At 44.1% G+C, this 21,484-nt stretch overlaps 1 protein-coding gene across 3 annotated transcripts in view; it reads right to left on the bottom strand.

The window, feature by feature from the left end:
- Positions 1 to 5,416: 5,416 nt before the first annotated feature.
- Positions 5,417 to 21,484, bottom strand: part of SH2D3C (SH2 domain containing 3C) — a 51,090-nt gene continuing 35,022 nt past the window's right edge. For 2 of the 3 annotated variants that reach the window (XM_075185150.1, XM_075185151.1), the window contains 9 exons: positions 14,187 to 14,315; positions 13,660 to 14,096; positions 13,115 to 13,239; positions 12,347 to 12,885; positions 11,129 to 11,244; positions 10,232 to 10,403; positions 9,788 to 9,899; positions 9,099 to 9,305; positions 5,417 to 6,894 (listed from right to left, as the gene is read on the bottom strand). In XM_075185150.1, coding sequence (XP_075041251.1) covers positions 6,719 to 6,894; positions 9,099 to 9,305; positions 9,788 to 9,899; positions 10,232 to 10,403; positions 11,129 to 11,244; positions 12,347 to 12,885; positions 13,115 to 13,239; positions 13,660 to 14,096; positions 14,187 to 14,315 — 2,013 coding nt within the window. In that variant the 3' untranslated portion in view covers positions 5,417 to 6,718. Of the gene's footprint in view, positions 6,895 to 9,098; positions 9,306 to 9,787; positions 9,900 to 10,231; positions 10,404 to 11,128; positions 11,245 to 12,346; positions 12,886 to 13,114; positions 13,240 to 13,659; positions 14,097 to 14,186; positions 14,316 to 19,828; positions 20,097 to 21,484 lie in introns of those variants that run through there. The other variant, XM_075185152.1, reaches the window with a different exon arrangement.

Below are 21,484 nucleotides of genomic sequence, written 5' to 3' on the forward strand. Positions count from 1 at the left end.
CTGAAACTGATAGGGAGTCAATGAAGGAGTTTACTAAGAGGAACGATGGGAGAGGAAGATGAGCATTCCGGATGGATTGAAGGTGGGAGTCAGGAAGGCCAGTAAAATGTGATCGCATTTTCTTGCAGAATTGTATATTTGAAAAAATTGGAACCGTGTACTAAGCTACTTTTGATAGTTTTACTTGCAATGTTTGAAAACTTTATATATGATTTAAAAAAAAGGAGGTTCTGATAGTCGAGATGATAAATTATGGCCGAATGGAGCAGGATTTTGGTTGCTTAGAGATGAAGGGGTGGATTTTAGTAATGCAGGACTTGGCGAGGGACTAGATATGAGAAGTAAAGCTGAGGGCAGAGTCGAGGGTAACTCCGAGGCAGCAGGCTTGGGTGACAGGAAAGAGGCTGATATCAACTGGGAGGGATAGCAACATTGGCAGGAGGAAAGATGATGAGTTTGGATATGGAGATGTTGAGTTTGAGAAAACGCAGTGACAGCTAGATACTTGGGATAGGAGGAGGGAGGTCAGGATGGAAAGATAGATTTGGGTGTTGTCAGCGTAGAGGTGGTATTGGAGACCAAATGAGTGAATAAGTTCACAGAGAGAATCCATTAAAATGGCCGCTTTCCATCTCTAATCCAGAAACTTCTCTAGACCTCCTGAGGAAAAAGATCAAGGAATTTGATTCAGTTTAGAGATTTCTAGGTCAACTTTGATAAATACATGACTATATATTTAAAAAGGGGACAATCCAAACCACCATGGGCTACTAATCTTTTACTGCGATGGGGCCACCAAATCAATCTCTTATTTAGGCATCCAGCTGCCCAAGACTCAGGCCCCCACATTGGGGGCCTCACGGGGGACGGGGAGGCGCCCTTAGCTCAGGGGCCTCCATTCCCTTAATCCGGCCCTGGGTAGCCTCGGTTAATATATTCAGTTGTCTTTGAGAATGGCCAGTTATAAGGAATTTCTGGATATGCTTGTGGAGATTTGCAACAACCGAGACGGTGAACTATCGTCCTTTTACACCTGAAAGGGCGGTACTGAGTGTCTTGAAGCAGAATACAAGAATTTCTAAAGGTGGGAAAAAACTATTAATGACAAGTTCAGCTGCAGATAGAAAATGCTTTCTCCACATGTGGATGTCACGGTCTGGAGACTGGATAGGAGCCCAGTGGCAGGGAGGAAGGCTGGCTAACAGGAGATTAGATAAGAATGGTCAAACGTAACCGGGTATGGAACACAGAGAGGCAATGAGGACCAATGGTTAGGGAAGAAGCAAAGTCGAGGGCAAGCCGAGGTCTACTGCATCACCATGCTACAAATCCTGTGTCTACTCTAACAGACATTGCTTTAACACTCGCATGAGTAGGAACCCTCTGGTCACTTACACCTTCACCAAAGAGCTAAACCAAGGCCGCATTTGGAGAAGTGACGGTATAGCATACCATCATATACCTAGGGCTGCCAAGAGGAATTCAGGGCCCCGGTACAACAAATTCAAATTCATGGGGCTCCCCTTGTAGTTCAGTATGCTGAAAAATTTTACAGGGGTGTAGTTATGCATTTGGGGGCGTGGCAAATGCGCCATTGGGGCGTTACTAACACATCAAAATCACTAGACTCTGAATTCACCGGAGCATCAAATATGTCCAAGCACTCCTGACTTTCAGGACATCTAGGACCACAGTGTAGTATACATAGAATGCAGTGTGTACACAAAGAGTTCAGTCTTGGCCTGCACCTTACATTGGGCAGAACACTCACCAAAAATTGCCATTGTCCCTACTAGAATCACAACATTTCACACACTCTGCTGCTCTCTCCTACCTGTTCTTCTCACTTTCACCACTTGTGGCTGCAGGTTTCTTTAGTTGCGGCTTGTCTGGATCCTGGAATGCTGGGGGCCTTATTTGGAAACAGATGGCTACATTTAGATAATTCCAAACAGCCCTGGCGTTAAACCCCTTTTTAACCCCTCTGTGCCATGCCCCTCCTAGTTTTTCAACCCCTCTGTGTCATCCTGACCCCCCCCCCCCCCCCCCGTTTTTTAACCCCTCCGTGTCATCCTGCCCCCCCTCGTTTTTTAACCCCTCTGTGCCAAGCCTCCCCCCCCCCCCGTTTTCCTCCCTTTACTTACCTTTTCCTTTTCTTCTCTCTTCTTTCTAGGTCTTCCCTGCTCCATTCAGACTGTCTGAATGCTGGGCGTGACATGATGACGTCACACCCGGCATTCAGACAGTCTGAATGGAGCAGAGGAGGGACGCCGGCGCCACGGTCACGTGAGTCACTTGAGTATGTTTATTCTTTTTTTATGCCCGGGCCCGGGTAATTAGTACCCGCTCCCCCCCCCCCCCTCTCGGCAGCCCTGCCCAGGCATCTCATATGCCATGTTTGGGTGACGTTGGTTGAAATTATTTGCTATAGCACGTGTGCTTCATTCTGCAGATATCAAGCCAATCTCAACACGTTCTGTTTGTGTTAGTGCCATTGTCATTTATGTCACTACCTGCAAACGAAAGCCCAGTTAAAACTCAAGAATGAATAAAGTTTTTCTTATGAACTTCTACATCTGTTTGATGTCACATGACTACCTTCCCATTTAAAAAAATTGCATCCAAGATGGCCGACTTCGAGATGTCCGCCATACTGGCCACGTACCCTAAAAAAATTTCCACCACACCCAAATCATATGTGTAGACACTGGATTAATATTTCCTTACTCATTTCTGTTTAAAAAGGGTCTTTCCACCCTGTACCTCCCATGCTGCTCTTTGCTTTCTCCAGACCCCTCCCAGCTGCAGGACTCCAGAGGGGAGGAGACTGTGGTTTCTTTTTTAAAATAACTTTATTTAAGACAAAAACATAAACCTAAAAGTTTGGTAATGCATATTGTGCCTATTGCACTAGTGAGTGGATGAGAGGAGCCTGGAAGTGCGGTCAGCTCCGTTCCAGGCTCCTGTTCAGTCAGTTAAATATGAAGCAGTCTTTGGGGTATATTTACTAAACTGCGGGTTGGAAGAAGTAGACATGTTGCCTATTGCAACCAATCAGATTCTAGCTGTCATTTTGTAGAATGTGCTAAATAAATGATAACTAGAATCTGATTGGTTGCTATAGGCAACATCTCCACTTTTTCAAACCCGCAGTTTAGTAAATCTAGCCCTTCATGTGCAACCCGACCTCAGGCCCATTCTAGATGAAATGGAGCCCAGGGCAAAAAGTACCAAAAGGATTTATACTGCTATGTCCACACAAATAATTATACTAGGAAAATATGTCTTGTCCCTACTTACAGTAAGAAAATTCAGCCTGCATTCTTACCAACTATCCTGATTTCGGTGGAATAGTCTCAAATCGCGGGCCTCACTCTGAAATGACAAGAGTCTTGCCCAAAGTCAGGATGGGCTTTGAGTGCACCAAGGACAAGGCATTATTTGTCCCTATTTTGCTTGCATAAATGTTGGGAGGTTGGTAATTGCAATTATATGTTTCTATATGTAAAATGATTTGAGGATACTGTACATTCTAAAAAGTTGAAAACGTTGCTGGTATAATATATATTATGTATAGTGTACATGTATACTCCCCAAGACTAGGCTGCAGGATGCCCATTTCAAGACAGTCGCTAGGAGTCACTTTTTACAGTCATTTGCAAAAATATTAATATCCTTGCAGTTTTTTATAATAATACCGTATTTTATAATAATAATTCAACAATTTTATTTCAGAAAATTGTTGAAATTAAAAATGTTTTTGGTATACACATATATATTTCTTCGGTTTGCACTGCAGTGGAATAAAACACAAAAAGCAGAAACTTTTTACATCAATACATTTATTTACACATAAATCAATAGCACATGGCTTTGTACAATGAGATGAGGTGAAATGCTCTGCAGCACAGACAGTGAGCAACTATTTACATATTGTAGCTGAATTATTTACACAACAGAATCATTTCTGTATACATACAGTCATAGACATTCACTGTTCTGCAAGTGAGGTCCCCACTATTCATCATTCTGCAAGAGAGGTCCCCACTATTCCTCGTTCTGCAAGAGAGGTCCCCACTATTCAACTTTCTGCAAGTGAGGTCCCCACTATTCAACTTTCTGCAAGTGAGGTCCCCACTATTCATCTTTCTGCAAGTGAGGTCCCCACTATTCATCTTTCTGCAAGTGAGGTCCCCACTATTCATCGTTCTGCGAGAGGTCCCCACTATTCATCATTCTGCAAGTGAGGTCCCCACCATTCATCTTTCTGCAAGTGAGGTCCCCACTATTCATCGTTCTGCGAGAGGTCCCCACTATTCATCTTTCTGCAAGTGAGGTCCCCACTATTCCTCGTTCTGCAAGAGAGGTCCCCACTATTCATCGTTCTGTAAGAGAGGTCCCCACTATTCATCGTTCTGTAAGTGAGGTCCCCACTATTCATCGTTCTGTAAGTGAGGTCCCCACTATTCATCGTTCTGCAAGAGAGGTCCCCACTATTCATCATTCTGCAAGAAAGGTCCCCACTATTCATCGTTCTGCGAGAGGTCCCCACTATTCATCTTTCTGCAAGTGAGGTCCCCACTATTCATCGTTCAGTAAGTGAGGTCCCCACTATTCATCGTTCTGCAAGTGAGGTCCCCACTATTAACCGTTCTGTAAGTGAGGTCCTCACTATTCATCGTTCTGCAAGTGAGGTCTCCACTATTAACCATTCTGTAAGTGAGGTTCCCAGTATTCATCGTTCTGCAAGTGAGGTCCCCACTATTAACCGTTCTGTAAGTGAGGTTCCCAGTATTCATCATTCTGCAAGTGAGGTCCCCACTATTCATCTTTCTGCAAGTGAGGTCCCCACTATTCATCTTTCTGCAAGTGAGGACCCCACTATCCATCGTTCTGCAAGTGAGGTCCCCACTATTCATCGTTCTGCAAGTGAGGTCCCCACTATCCATCGTTCTGCAAGTGAGGTCCCCACTATTCATCGTTCTGCAAGTGAGGTCCCCACTATTCATTGTTCTGCAAGTGAGGTCCCCACTATTAACCGTTCTGTAAGTGAGGTCCCCACTATTCATCATTCTGCAAGTGAGGTCCCCACTATTCATCATTCTGCAAGTGAGGTCCCCACTATCCATCGTTCTGTAAGTGAGGTCCCCACTATTCATCGTTCTGCAAGTGAGGTCCCCACTATTCATTGTTCTGCAAGCGAGGTCCCCACTATTAACCGTTCTGTAAGTGAGGTCCCCACTATTCATCGTTCTGCAAGTGAGGTCCCCACTATTCATCATTCTGCAAGTGAGGTCCCCACTATTCATCATTCTGCAAGTGAGGTCCCCACTATCCATCGTTCTGTAAGTGAGGTCCCCACTATTCATCGTTCTGCAAGTGAGGTCCCCACTATTCATTGTTCTGCAAGCGAGGTCCCCACTATTAACCGTTCTGTAAGTGAGGTCCCCACTATTCATCGTTCTGCAAGTGAGGTCCCCACTATTCATCATTCTGCAAGTGAGGTCCCCACTATTCATCATTAGGTCCACACTATATGTCCTATAGAATCATTTACAGTCTTTTCTCCTTGGGCTCACAGACTTCATGATATATATTTCTCTTTTCTACCGAGCACATTTCTATTCGGAGATTTTTAAAAAAAAAAAACTCCACAGCCGTTTCAGGACAACATTGAAATGAGACCCTGGGGTGAACAGCTGTTGATATATATACATTTGTGCAAACATATTTTCATTCATTGTCATTCCCTCACCTCCCGCAGCTCATCACCCTCTAATTTGTGCCCTACACCCTCCAATGTACAGCTGCTCCCGTGGCACAGAGTGAGGAGCAGAGTGTTTTAGGTGCTAATATTGGTATAAAAATACATTGGCTCCCTGTCTGTCTGACCTGTATTACATGCTAAGGCAGCATCTCATGTACAGACGACAGATTGTAGGATTTTATGCCACTTTTGTAAAACTTGTGATCTTACTTTTTTGGCTTTGTTATATGTTCAAAACACACAGTAATCCTGGATGCTATTTATATAATAAAAAAAACAAATTCTTATTTATCGATTTGCAAAGATTTATAAAAGATCTATTGTATTGCAGTAAATGGGAAAGCTTGTTGAACTGTAGAGGGGAAATTGTATAAAGGTGCTATAATGTAGAAGTCAGTTTGCAATAGGATCGGACATCGTGATGGCACAAGGCTATTCAATACACCTGTTATTCCCTTTACAACCACTAGGTGGAGTATAACCCATTGTTATAGCCTGTGCTGCCTTTGCTGGGGGTAGGAGGGCTCAGAGTAGCATACATAGGGCTCCCTTATATCTCAGTTTCAGCCGCTGCATTCATTCAATCAAAAATATCTTTTCACATTATGGATATGGCTGATGGCCCTGGATTTAGAGGCTCAATGAAAATGGATTTATAAAACTATTTTGCTATAATAAATAAAAAAAGAGTATACGGTGGCTTTTAATGAGGTGGCAAAAAAAAGCACCCTAGCCTGGGTCAAGTGTAAAAGGTTAACCTCTTCCACACCGCAAGAGCCAGTATGCACTACAGCGGATTATGTTGATACCCCCCCGAACAGAAAAACGAGTCATGGAAAAGTGCTATTTTTTCCCAGAATCCTTTGAGATGCTTTGGACACGCGTCCTGTCCCATACTTGTCCGTTTCCCTTTTTGCCCCAGAAGAGTTTTAGTCTCCTGTAGGTGCTTTGTTATAATTCACTGAAGCGCACGGAAGGCTCCAGCTTGTGTGAGAGGGCGGTGAGGACTTTATCAAACTTGTCGTATCTCTCGGCCTGACTGCCCGCTGCTCCCCGGCTGCCCCACAGCATCCGCATCTGGAACTCGGTACTGGAGAGCTCCGTGAGATCCGTTCTGTGGTGGAATCCTGGTCAGGGGGAAGGAGACCCAGAATGAGGCAAGAAAAGCAAAATATCACACACGCGTTATTCCGAAGATTCATGAAACAACTTTACTGTAATACACAAGTAATGTTAGTGTACGTATAAACTCCAGTAAGTAATATTTGTATAAAGAGTGAGCTCTGATGTCCTCAATTATAATGGGTGAGCTCTGATGTCATCAGTTCAGCGACAGCATAACAAATGGTCTTACTATCAATTGGGGCTGTGACTTATTAAACAAAACGTGTGTTTTTAAATATAAAGATATGCTATTAAATTTTGCCATTTTGTTCCAAGATGGGAACTCCCTCAACCGGGACAGAATGATCTCTCCAACAGGAATGTACCCACATCAGGGGCAAACGCAGGATTTGTAGAGGGGGGTTTCCACACCACGCCGCCAGTGGGCGTGACCAGCATGCATGGGGGCGTGGCTATAATTTTAGACAGTGCTTGGCTGCTCTCCAACTCTTCCTATCCCCATAATATACATGGGCAATGCTGCGTGCACTACTGTTAGGTGCACGCAGCTCTCCCTTTTCAAGCAGAGACGTGTGAAGCGGGGGCACGGTCCAGCCACCTCAATTATACAGTGCCCCAGGCCTGGATGGGGGGTTTCCTGGCACTAGTCACCCCCCCCCCCCCCTCGGTATGCCTATGCACATTATCATAGTCAGAAGTGGCTGTGGTGTCTTCACCACAGCCACTCCTCCTTCCTCTGTGCGGCCCGTTTGAAGGCTGGAGGGCCCTTCTGTGTGGCCCCCAAGGTAAGTCCATCACTGATTTCAACCATAAAGATTTGTCTAGTTGACTGGATGTTAAAAACAGAAAATAAACATTGCAATTGTATTATCTCTGCATCCCCAGAGCTACGGTGGAAGGGGCCATCTTTATTTTTAACTGCTAGAATGCTGGATAGATCTGCTCTCTCCCTCTCTATAGCATGCAGTATTCATGCAGAGCATTCTGGGACTTGTGATCCAACAAACATCAGCTGGGGAGCCACAGGTTACCGTTCATGTCAGGCATAAGACCACGTCTATAGAGAACTAGCACAATCATTTCAGCACTTAAAGGATTGGAGAGAGCCGCACATTTGATTTTTTTTTCTTCATATTATGCTGTGTTGGCAGGTTGACAGAATGAATAAGAGCACTGGGGCCATGCATGATGTAATAGCTGATTATACAGAGAGCAGACATGAGTCAGCCTTTTGGGTAGGCTTTATAAATTATTATTTTATTCATGTATGTGTCACGACAGCCAGTATGACCGTCATCTGGACTTAATTAGCTATATGGAGATGCATTAGCACAATGGACTTGATCCTAGCATGTGATTCTAGCATTGGAAACAGCCTGTGGAGGTCTCCTGCACACGGCTGACACGTTGGCCTATCTAATCAAGAATTATTCTGCATGTGTTCATGATTTGTATTTGTGATTCCTCATCTGACTTTACAATAGGTCTATCGAATGCAACATTACAGGCCAAGCACTCCCTCTGCTGGAAATACACTTACAACTAGTTTGTGTATGTCCGTCATGCTATCTGAGCCATTCCCTTACTGAATGCCGATATACTTCATACTGTGCAGAGCAGAGGGTGGGGCTTCTCTGTTTTGTATCACTCTTCAACGGGGGAGGAAGGCAGTGAACGGCAGCCCAAAGCTTCACAGATGTAAGTACTGGCTTGTAGTCACCTATACCACAAATTCTCTAGAGTAGATTGGAACACATGTATAGCACTGTCACTGCAACTTTGAAGGGGAATAACCTGACAATGTATGGTTTGCAGTTTTAGCTTTTTGGCCCATATCAGCAGCTCTTACTGCATTGGCTAAGCTTATTTTATAGAAATACTCCAATCAGACCGAATGCTGTGTATTATCTCCATGCTCTATTGATGAAAATGTTCTTTTTTTTAGTTGGCAATACACTTTATGTATTAGACATGTATAGAGTAGTCTAATAGTACTGCTCCTGAGTAGAAACGATCAGTGCTCTTACAAACACATCCTCATACATTCTATACAACACAATAAAACATTAGAGTATGGAAATTCCAAAACGCTTCCAACTTTCAAAAGCTTTTAAGTCAACGTGGACTTCAAAACTGAACACATTGTTCTCCATAAAGATAAGAGGAGTTGCACAGTGATATCGCTGGCTATAACTCTTTGCTTTACCTTGTAGCCTCATCTCTGCATTGGTGCGGTAGAGGCCTCCGTGATGTGCCACCATTCTGGCCGCCTCCAGGTGAGCCATAACCACTTCTACCCCGCTGTCAATGCTGTCCCAGGGTTCTGCTCCATCCAGCAGGGGGGTGTCTTGCTCCAAGAGAGTGATGAGCGGTATGATGTGAGGGAATGTAGTGTTGCTGAGCGGGAGACTCTCTGTATAAGAGAAAAGAAATGGTAATATTGTAGAAACACAGCGCTGCCACAGATCCATCTCATTCACCAGCAAGAAATGCTCAGTTCTCTCTGAGGACGAGGGTTAAAGAGACCTCCCAATGGAATGCATTAATAAAGTGATAAAGCTATAGCACATTTGGGTAAGGGGAGGGGAGACAGGGAAAGAGGCAGAGATATGTGGGGGAAGATATTTTTCTGCACACATCAGATTTCCTGTCAGCAATACCATAAACGGAAACTGTGTTCATCCTCATGTAACCTCCTTTTGCAGAAAACGGCTCCCTGACAACTGAAAACAATAACTTCCACTCAGCTGAACAACAAATGTAATATAGTTGGGGATGTCAGCTCCGCTACCGCTAAGGAAAGGTGCCCACTCCCCATTTGTTACACAGTGGAGCAAATTATATACTAAGGGAAGGTTTGCAAAAGTGGAGAATCCCTTTAAAATAACCAATTACCTTTGCCTTCGTTCATGCTCTTCAGGAACGGCTTCAGTTTCTTCTCATACAAGATGGCTCCCTCCGTATGTCTCTGTCTCAAGGCGATCCACGTCTGTTCTAGTCTTGAGATCTGTAGATAGTCAGGAGCGGACAGTCTGTTATTCTGTGCATGGTAGATTGATGAATCTAGCTGTGTTATGGCATTAATAGGCCAAGCAGGAGGCCTCAGTTAGTTGACTATGAATGACCCAACCTCCCCTGCGAGTTTACAAACGTGACATCAAGTGAAAACCAACCATATTATCTATCAGTTCTGCGGCACTTGTCCTGCTGTCACAAATACTACAAGTAAACTCTAAATCTAAAGTTACCAACACACACACCTGAGACACAAACAAACTGGGTTGGATAAAGTGACATTTGTTGAGCAGGCAGGTAAAGGACTGAGCGTATGTTGTGTACCTGCGACAGCTCCAAGGCGTTCATCACAGCGGCGAAGCTGAACATGTTTCCCAGAGTGCCTTTCAGCTCGGCCGCCAGCTGAATGGTCTTGTGGAGCAGGGCGGCTCTCTCCTCCGTACTGCCCGTACAGCCCAGGATGTCGACAGCAATCATGATGGACATGGTGTGAAATCTGTGACACAATCGTTGAAATCAAGGCAAAATAATGACTTCTCTGTTCGACTGCTACAATACAGTGCCATGCAAACTCTAATGAAGGAACTGTGCGATATCAGCAAAATTACTTTATTTTTCAATTAAAAATAATAAGTATAGGTGCAGCCCTAGTGTATTGCATTTAGGAATTAAAACAAAACAGAGAGACATTTGGCTTTGTGAATTTAAAGCAGCAAAGGCAGGACCCCTAAACTTGACAGTTTATTTGAAGGGTTAGGGTTAAGCTTGCCGCTTTAAATTCCCAAAGCTGAATTGTCTCTCTGTTTTGCGTTGTAAAACGGAAGTGCCGACATGCAGGGAGTTCGGAATTGATAGCAGTCTGCAAGGTAGTGTTTTCGGATATGTTCTATATCTGTATTAATGTAAGTCGGCATTTTAAGCAGGTCGCTTTTATGGCAGTCGGATTATATATGTCTTTATACTCAGTGTCGTTATTAAAAGCATCGGACTAACCATTACCACCGCATAGGAATGCCGCGTATCTATCACAGAACATACGGAATGTTGAGGAATAACATTGTCCTAGTTTTACTTCCGGAATGTTGAGGAATAACCCTAGTTCTCCCTTGATCAGTAAGGCTGCTGGTCTTCCAGGAGCAGTGGTTATAATAACAGATAGGCTCTATTTGGTATTCAGTGTGTACTGATCCAAGCCACTAATTAAATCTGTTCCCCACGCACCTCTCCAGAAGGTCAAGTCGAAGCTGGCGCCCGTGCGGCAGCGTCAGGAGCTCCATCCCTGAGCTGACTCCCATGATCCTCTGCATCTCCTTGGTAACACCGAGTATCCTGGCAACCTGGGGAGCAACGTGGAGACGGAGATTAATCTCTCCTAATTGGAAATAGATTGTTGCCTTATCTTGTGGGAAGTGTCCCCAAAGGGGGACGATAATAAACACGTTAATGGCAGTCGTTTGAATCCTGTTGTGCTGGCAAGAGATTATGATGTCATCGTGGTGATGTCATCGTAGTAGCTATAAATATCATCTTCTTATTCTCATCCCTGGCTCAAGATAGAGTCTGGAAGTCGGTTTTTCCACCCAAGCTTCCATTTATAATGGAATTGACATGTAAAAAATATTATTTTAAATAATAAATGACTTGGAAAAGTAAGACCTCTTTATTTTCCAATATAAAATGAACAAAAATGACTATATAATCAAATGTTTTAATTGGTAGCACAAAGTTGCTTTACAAAATAAAAAACAATTAGGGGTATATTTACTTAACTGCGGGCTTGAAAAAGTGGAGATGTTGCCTATAGCAGCAACCAATCAGATTCTAGTTATCCTTTATTTAGTACATACTACAAAATGACAGCTAGAATCTGATTGGTTGCTATAGGCAATATCTCCACTTTTTCAAACCCGCAGTTTAGTAAATATACCCCCTGAACTCACTTTTGGCGACTGACAATGTTTCAAAGACAAATTAACATTTCACGGCGGAAGTCAATTAACCGTGAGGTGTCTCCGAAACGTCTGTGACACACCTCGCGAAAGAGATTTGACAGACGTATCCGCTCATTTTCACTAGCACCCCTTAGAGGCGCGAGGAAAAATGAGCGGAGATTTCTACTGTAAGGGGCCACTCGTGGGTAAAAATGGCTTGGATGAAAACACACAAGTGTTTCCTCAACCATTATATATATTTCCAAATACCAGATTAAAAGGAAGCATTTGATAGCAGATAAATATTGGGTTAGCATTTTTATTAAACCCTTACAATGAAAGGAAGTGCCCGCCATGATGTATGTAAGTAACTGTGCGGAACTCTGGGAATGTTATAATGTTATTAGCGGAATCACTGGATAATAGAGGTTCTAACAACCTATGGATTGTATACAGGTGCAGTGATGTATACAGAGTAAAACGCCATGATTATATCAGTGCTCCTTACCTCACAGTCAGTTTTGGTGATATGTTTGGCAATGGTTTTGGCATCAACTTCAGAAAACAGCTCTTTGACCTTCTTCAGAATACACATCTCCAGGGGCTTGTTATCGACAGGGATCAGCACGGACTTGAACGCCGACGGGTTGAAAGAGGATTTGGCATCTAAGCTTGGCATAGTAAAGCACAGTCTATCTTTGTCAGTATCTTCAACCAAGCGAATGCCACCTGCCCTGGCGCCTTCGTCAACTTTTAACCTTTCAACGTAGCTCTTGGGGGGCAGTGGTTTGTTCGGGGAGTCGTGCGTTGGGGAGGCTGGGCGCAGCTGGCAGTAGTGCCCGTTATCTGGGTCGCTGTAACTGTTTATAGAGGGTGAAGGAGAGATTGGTGGGTATCCGTGGCTTGGCGTGGAATGGGTGCTGTCAGCCATGTTTAACGTGGCTTTGTTGTTTGCTGGACAGACGTAAGGCTCACTGGAACGCCTCAGGACCGGGGAGCCGGGGGTTACACATCCCGCTGGAATTCCCTGGGGCTTCACCCTGACAACTGTAAATGGGCAAATAAAACATGAGGTGCACTGTACACCATAGATGCTTCATAAACACAAATATATGCAACGTTATCCTTACATTGCTATCCTGAGAGCTTATCATTATTCATATATAAATTCCACAAGCAGTGTTTTACAGAATAAAAAACTGGGCTTAGATTTAAAGTAGTCTTGATTTTCAGAATAAAAAAAATTACGAATCTAGTTTCCTGATTATACACATACCTGTACTGTAGGCGGGGGATCCAGGGGTCTCAGAAATGGGGGACATTGGGGAGTGGAGGTCCTGGATTTGATCCACGCTGACTGCACAGGTCCTAATGATATCTCTGTGATGTGGGGAGGAGGTGCTAGAATAAGCAAAAGAAAAACAATTTGTACATGGAAACATTCGAAGAATAATTTGTATGTTTCAGTATGTTTGGTTTTTTAAATGCCATGTTTTATATTATGTAAAAAGAAGTACATGCTAATATGGTGGATAGGTGTGTAGTGAATGCAGCACCTGATTGGACAGGTGCCATCCAATCAGCTGCCATCTTCAGTACACACCTCCAATCCCAGGACATATAAACTTTTTTTCTTGCCATCTACATTTTAGGGAGGGGATTCTCCACCTTACCAGTAGATGGACACCCATTTATCATGAATAGATCTGTCACCTCCACTGACTTATTATTATCTGAATACCACAATAAATGAGCAGGACCCATCTACTGTAGCCGTTTTGTGGTATATACTTGACTATTCCTTGTTGAGGGGAACTGTACCTGTTTGGGCATCCATTGCTCTTGGTAATCTTGTCCGCGGTTAGCCCATCAGTCATGGTGATGCTTCTCCTCTTCATATGTCCCTTCTGTGGGCTGCGAGAGCCTTGCCTGCCCGGTGACAGCCCGTAGCTGGCCTCCAGGTATCGGAGTGGAAATGTCCGGTTGATGGGGCAATAGATGAGTGCACCGCTCTGATCCGACACTGCCCTCCGGCTACCGACATAAAACCGGACCAAGGCAGGGATGTTGTCAAAGCTCTCCTGCTCAAACAGGTATTGTATTCGGGTGTAGCTGTCGCTGGTCTTCACCATCACCTTGTTGATCTTGAAGTGCAGAGGTTCGTTCTTCCATCGGCAGGTCAACACGTAGTCGCCCAGGCTAGTCAACGAGTCTCTAATGAGGAAGTCGCCATTTCTCTGGATCATGGTCTCCGACACCTGTGCCAATGGATAATAAAACTTGTAGACATGGCCTGCGATTGACCCTCTTCCTCACAAAGTTGTCTGTAAGGTTAAACATCACCTTACCTCTCGTGGTATACGTCCGTGGTACCAGGCATGGCTACGCAAGTCGGAGCTATTAAGCTTTAGTTCCTCCTCTAATTCCTTGTGCAGTTTCTCAGGCGGAGTATCCAATATATACTTCTCCTTCGAGAACTATTGATAAATAAAGTACATTATAAATGGCGGACAACTTAATACATCACCCAGGTTGCACAATGTGATTTGCAGCCATTATATAAAGTCTCAGAGTATGGAATCTATTATTAGTAACAGAAGCTTCCTGTGGTTGAAAATGCTACTTGGAAATATAATGTAATGATGTCGCTCAAATCACGAAAGAAGCACCTTTTTCCTACCTAAACTGTAACCTCAAACCTCATTGATCCACAGCCTTCTGGATCAAACTCAGTAATTGCTCCCTAGAGAATAATACCATATAAATATTGCAGGTTCGCTGTAGTAAAGGGGACATGTGTTGTCAGCAATACTACAGAGATACTCCGACAGATGGAAACATGACTGTTCCTTTTTGGCTCCAATTTGTTGACATACTGCTCTGGTAATGGGCTGTATGCACCATCTGAAGAGACTTGAAAGGATGAGCTGCCTGGCACATCATTGGAAAAATCTATCACTGTCTCTAATACCCTGTTCTTTCTACTCTAATATGTTACATTTACTTGTGTTAAAAGGAAATTATACTATGTTTTGAGGGAGAGAGAGCGAGAGAGCTGGATCGCCATCTTCTGGCTAAAGTTGGTGATGCAGCAGCTGCAACTATTTCATGAAGACGGTGACCCATTGGCGTTAAGAAAGCCAGTGACACAACAATTCAAATGTGAAGGGCGACCAGCACTTACACCTGTGGTGGAGGGTGATAATGTAGAACACTCCACTGACCCCCTTGTGTTCACTTACAGTGAGAGCGAGCAAATAGAGAGTCCAAAATACAATGCTGCTCTTCTTATGGGGTCATGCTTTTACAGATGTTACAAAATGCTAGTAAAGCATGGTTTTTTTTTTACCGTCCGTGAGTAACTCCCTCCTGGTTCCTGCTTCATTTTTTTCTGAAGTGGGTGGCTGCCTTGATGCAAACCAATGTGCATTTCACCATCATGGCTTCGCAACCACTACACTGACGCAGATTGCGTTGTCGTGTGGCGGCAGGCAGGGCAGTAATGACAACAATCACATTGACATTCCCGCCTTGGAACCTCTCTTTTAGGATCTCTAGGATTGGAGATCCAAAAACTACGCAAGCCTTTGTGGGAGAATCTTCTCCAGGAATGTTTAAACCCTGTAAAATTGCCTTTGTTTCTAAGAAAGGTTCCATTTTTTGGTTTTTTTATGATGAACAGAGGAGTATAATTTTCCTGGGAGATTGTATATTACATGCATTGGTTCATTCGAGTATTGACTGAGCTCTGATCATGTAAACGTATCTATTTCTATAAAATCGAATGGTAAGGTTATAAAACCGGTAAAATACAGGTATGGCTTAGAGCCGACATAAAGTCTTAAAACACAGAAAGACAAAATGCAATACTTCATGTGTGGTGCCTTCCACTGCTGGTTAGAATTAAACAGAGTCTTGGGGTAAATCTATCAAGCTGAGAGTTTTGTGGGTTTGAAAAATGGAGATGTTGCCTATAGCCAGGGGCGGATCTAGGAAATGACTATACCCCGGGCGATGTAGGGGGGGCGATTTAGGCCCCGCCCCCTTTCCGACTTCTAAGGCTGCCGGCGGCTGCACAGTATGTGCAGGTCCGTTCAGCAGTGACAGTGTGCTGCCCCGCTGCTCTGATTGTGGCACTGTCACTGCTGAACGGACCTGCACAGTGTGTAGCTGTCGGCAGCAAGCCCCTGCTAGGGGGGGCGATCGCCTCGATCGCCCCCCTGGATGCGCCACTGCCTATAGCAACCAATCGGATTCTAGTTATCATTTTGTAGAGTGTACTAAATAAATGATAGCTAGGTACTGATTGGTTTTTCAAACCCGCTGGAAAACTCTCAGCTTGATACATTTACCCCTTGATCTGGGTTTCCCATACTCTACAGCCTGAGGACCATTAGAGTCTAAAGCCGGGTGGTCTACATTATTTCTGAGACATGTATGGAAATTGGTGCACCCGAAAAAAGGTGCTGTAGACCATATAGCAACCAATCAGATTCTGTAATTTTTCTAGCAGATTTCAGAAACTAAAAGGAATCATCGGATTTATGGCAATGGAATACTGCACTATCCAATAGCCATAGCAATCTCTCTCTCTTTCTCTCTCTCTCTCTCTCTCTCTCTCTCTCTCTATATATATATATATATATATATATATATATATATAGACACACATACACACATAGTTCTAGTCCTGCAACCTGGAAATCTGTAATCCTCCACCTATGGAGGAACTATGTGACCCCAGTTTAACAGGATCAGCGTTAGCCATTTAAATCTGACTGGTAATTCTTGTTCACATACGGAGGAAGCAGATCAGAATTATCAGCCTAATAGTGTGGATTGCGGGGAATGGATTTAAGCAGCACACGAAAGAGAATTAACGCATTTATTCTTGATCAGCCCAGGTTGCAGCTTCCCGTCCCTGCCTCTCTCCAGCAGAGCGCACGCCAGCATGAGATAATCCCCCTCTCTGCAGAGAATCCTATCAAACCTGACCTGGGTTTTTGAATAATACAGACAGTTTAGAGCCGTCGTCTGCATTGTAATGAGCTTTTTGCGGCCACGGGAACACCTGAGCCGATCGCTCATGCACCCCCCCCCTCTCTTCCTCTCACACTGGAAGAGCAATGATGTAATGCCCTGAGTCAGCTGGATCATTACACTACAGCAAAGGCTTGATGTGCTCTCCTGCGGAATTAGATTGCTAGCTCTCTGAGACAAGCCTGCACTCTTCTACAATTTTATAAATACCCTGTGCTTAATTGATTAGAAAGATAGGACTACATGTCAACGGAAATTATGTTTTACTCAATAGCCAACCTTACATGTCTTTATAACCTGTCACCGCTCTCTACAACATCCATCTAGTCCAATCAATTAATCCATGCTAGTAATTATTCCACTGAGTTACAATGAGAATGAGAATAAATAGACCAATTTTTTCCCTCAAAGTGATATTTACAGATTGGCATCCAGATTTATTGACCCCCAATACCTCCCTACTGTATAGGATCTAGCTGTGTTCACACAAACCGGAGATCACTAAACTGTAACCTATTTGCTGCTAGTTAGTCCACTGGGAAATTAAAGGAAACTATAAAACACTGTGCTGGCCCTCATTATATTGGTTAAATAAAATGTTAGGGTCTCTTCTTAGCAGCTGCTTACATTGCAAGATTTATGGCAGCCCCCCCTTCACACACACACACACACACACACACACACACACACACACACACACAATCCTGGCACTGATATAATTAACAGTATATGTATTTGTAGTATATTTGAAGCCTCTCTCTCACCCACACACAGCCCCCTGCCTACTGCTCACATAGTTCAACTATCAGACAACCTTTGCAAACCACAGCCACAATTATCCTGCATTTCTGACCATGCTGTGAACAGAGGAACATGCAGGGAGCCTGGTCTAATTACGGGTGGGGACATTCAGCCTAAATATTCCCTGGAGGGACCAAGCTTTAAGTAGATGCCGTTGCCATGCCAACCCACTCTTGTCAAGGCTGCATGTTCTCTGTTCTGTCTGACATCTCTACCCTGTTACAGGATCTGTCCACTGCCACAAAACCTCACCGTCCATGCATTGATTTTTTTACAAGTACACTGAAGAGGGGGGGGGGGGCTTTGCCTAATTCGATTCTAAAGGAAGAGGCAGCCTAGCGCTTCAAGTCATTGCTACGACAAAAAGGAAATACATATAGCACATTCCACCAATAAAACATTAACAGATTTTTATGGCGGCTTGAGAACGGTACAAGTGGCTCATTTTTCAGCAAGCCTTACAAACCTTCTGTGCATTCATTTTTTTTGCACTTATAAAAATCAATATAACTTGCAAATGATGTAATCATAATGGCCAGGATGTGCCAAAAAAGAGATGGATGTCTTCAAGACAGACAATGTCCCACAAAGGAGTAGAATGCTGAATATTGCTTGTGCCCTGGGGTCACCCTGTTTGTAAGTGTCTTGTGTCTCTGAATCGTTTCATTTTGCACCTCTGTTTCCTGAGGGTACATACAGATCTCTGATCTCTCCCTGGAGGAAGCAATCCCTGTGATAGGACAGGGTAGCTGCACAATGCAGAGCATGTTTCATTTAACTCCGTCCTGGAGGATTTTAACCCCTCTCCTGCCAGAACGAGTTTAACACTAGTGTGAAAATGATGAATGACGGGTGGGATTAATCAGATGTCATCCCAGTTTTTCCAATTTGTCTCACTGACAATATTGTTGTTTTCTTTATTGGGAATTGGATAGATATTTTTTATGGCTTGAGTCTTTGTTGCTGTAACACCAGTCCTGAGACACCTTTTTCTCATAGCCATTTTTAATTTGGGGGTACTGAGCTCACCCCTTCTGCTGCATATGCTGTCTGAGCTGCCATTGGTTAGAAATGATGTCACTGCTCCTAGCACCGGGTAATAAGCTATTGGTGGAGGTGCAGAGATGTTGCCGTCACCGTAGAGACGCCCAGTCATTCATACATTGCTCCACCACCCACCCTCTATAACCCTTGCTGTGCCAGAGTTAAGAAATTACTACACGTCATACACAACTTTCCTCTATTTCACCTAATATCTCCCACCACAATGTGCCTTTCTTGTAGCTAATAACCCATATATATATATATGTGGACCAGCGACATACCACAGTGTGGCCAGCTTCAAACTTTACACCATCGGCTGCGGAGCTTGCAATCTACCTGAGAAAATGAAATTTTATATATAACCTCTTTGTATACACTAGCTCCCAATTTAAATACCAGCCCTGGACATTCAGAGATTGCCCATAATCACAGAGGGGAGCTCTCCCCACCCACCGTTCCTGATAACAGGAATGTTTAACCGTGTATTTTCCACCTGCCCTTAGCTTACGTCCATCACAACTGACGGCTTCTACGGTTTTGGGCTACCTGTGCGTAATCTATGGCTTGCACGCCCTACCATGTAAGGATGCACATAGATACACACGTGTTTAACCCTGGCCATGTTGCCTGTGCTCTCGCTTCGATACACACTGACGTCATCTTATATCAACTCTGGTCCGGGGGGTGGTCTACGATACACCCAGAAAGTTCCCTCCGCCAGCTAGCGGGTAACGTGGCTGTAATCAACATCGTCAATCGGTAAGGATGAAATCCAAGGTACCTTTCCAGGTGATCGCCCGATTCTGAATCTATACATGTTATCTATAAATAATATGTCCTGTTTCACAAGCAATTCTGAAAATCAATCAAGAACATCTATCCTGTGTCAAAATGAACTCGCTGGAACCAGAATCAATCTGCTCAATGTCTTGTCTGTGTTCACACTATACAGACCAGGCAGGAAGACCCCTTAACCACTTATTACGTTACTCTACCTGTGAACCTGGTTAAACGTGGAGCTCACTGGAATAAAGCCACCTAATGCCAGAACGTCAGAAAGGATAGACCGGGGTACTACCCTGTTCCTTCCCATAGTGCGCCTTACCTGCACTTGCATGAACGAGCCCCGGTAGAAGCAGCATGCCGCTGCAGACAGCGCACTCCACAAACTGCATCTCTCTGTCATGTCGACAGCAAATCCTCCATCCAAATGAGGAGAGGCAAAAATCCCAACGCGTGCCCTCTCCTAGCTGGACCTTCTTGTCTCGTGGCTCCCAGCTGCTCAGTGCTGGTTGTGTAGCAGCCTGTACAACTGATGCCGACTGCTGGTGCTGATGCTGATGCTGGATTGCAGGCTGATGCTTCAAGCATTACCTCATCGCTTGTCAAAAGAGCATCATGGGAGGAGCCATAGAAATTCACCCATGGCTGAAGCCTCTCCTCTCCTCCATATCTCCCCTCCTCCCTCCCTGCTCTTATCTCCCAATTCCCTTTCTGTCTTCCAGGCTTATAGCTCCCCCTTTTCCCTGGCTTTAGTCTGGGAAGGAGGGCTGCAATGTCTGTGAATGAATAAGTTTCTGCTGGTGGGGGTAGGGCAGGAATGTGAGGTCACTGGGAGCATCCCAAATACTAGTGCAAGTGGCCTAAGAAAATGATTCCTTATTAATAAGTAGAATGTGTTGGAGCTTTTTGTCCATTCCTTTAATGATACAGTTTCCACCAATAAAAACACTACTGTGTGCAATCCTGTAGTTACAGCTTGTAGACAGTAAAGCCGCTGCCAGACCTTGTAGATTCAGAGGACGGAGGACTTGGCAAGGCGAAGGCTACAATCAAGTGTCTGTCCCTACTGGCCCAGATTCCCTTGACAGACGCTTTTGTGAAGCTGGGACGACAGCAGACAAACATGTGGTAGCATTGTGACTGTAAAGAGCAGCCTGCTTCATGCCATAACTTCTGTGACAAGACCTTATCTCATTAGGCTGCATCCTGCAAGTGCACCAAATTTACAGTAGATGGGAGTTTTACAGACCTCTTGTTATATCCTATTGCTAAATCCCCCTTTGCTGCAGATTGTTAAGCAAACTTGATGCAAGTGATCCCCACCTATAGTAAAAGGCATCAGCTGTAAACATTGGGGGGGCCTGATCTTCACCATTGGAAGAGATATTGCAATGTTTCTTTGCTGCTAGGGAAGCTTTCGCTAGAGTTTAGTAAAGAAAAAAAATGTTGAAACCCTTGATAAATTGGACCTGCCAACAACGCACAAGTGTGGCTGTCATTCTGCAGGCTGAACCAATATTCGGTGGTGAAAGCAAAGATGCTTCAGTGATGTCAAGAGTTTCTAGTGAACTAGTTGGCTGCATACTATGAGTAAGTGAAGAGCACTCTTTTTCTCTTTAATCAACACTGACATTCCTCTGAATACTGCCGTACTGAGAGGGACTGGTCAGTGGTTACATTTGTATTTTGTATTTGCCCCCTAAGACTGTTTTGTTGGCCGTCCTCCATCCCACTACTGCTAAAGTACAGAGCAAATAAAAAACTTTGAGGTTTAGTGCTTTCTGACTAGAGGACTAACTAGCCTGCTTGACAGTACCCCAAAATGTTACCTAACTTGTGAAAAAAGAGAGAGCCTCACATGGACCACTCTGTGGCTGAGCACAGGTAAGTGGCCCAAACTGGACAAGATCTGGCCAATCCGCTGTTTGATCACCTCTGGCGTACCTGGGGAATGTGAGTGCAATTAGAAGATTACAGC

The sequence above is a fragment of the Mixophyes fleayi genome, chromosome 9, assembly GCF_038048845.1.
Source record: "Mixophyes fleayi isolate aMixFle1 chromosome 9, aMixFle1.hap1, whole genome shotgun sequence".
NCBI classification, from domain to species: Eukaryota; Metazoa; Chordata; class Amphibia; order Anura; family Limnodynastidae; genus Mixophyes; species Mixophyes fleayi.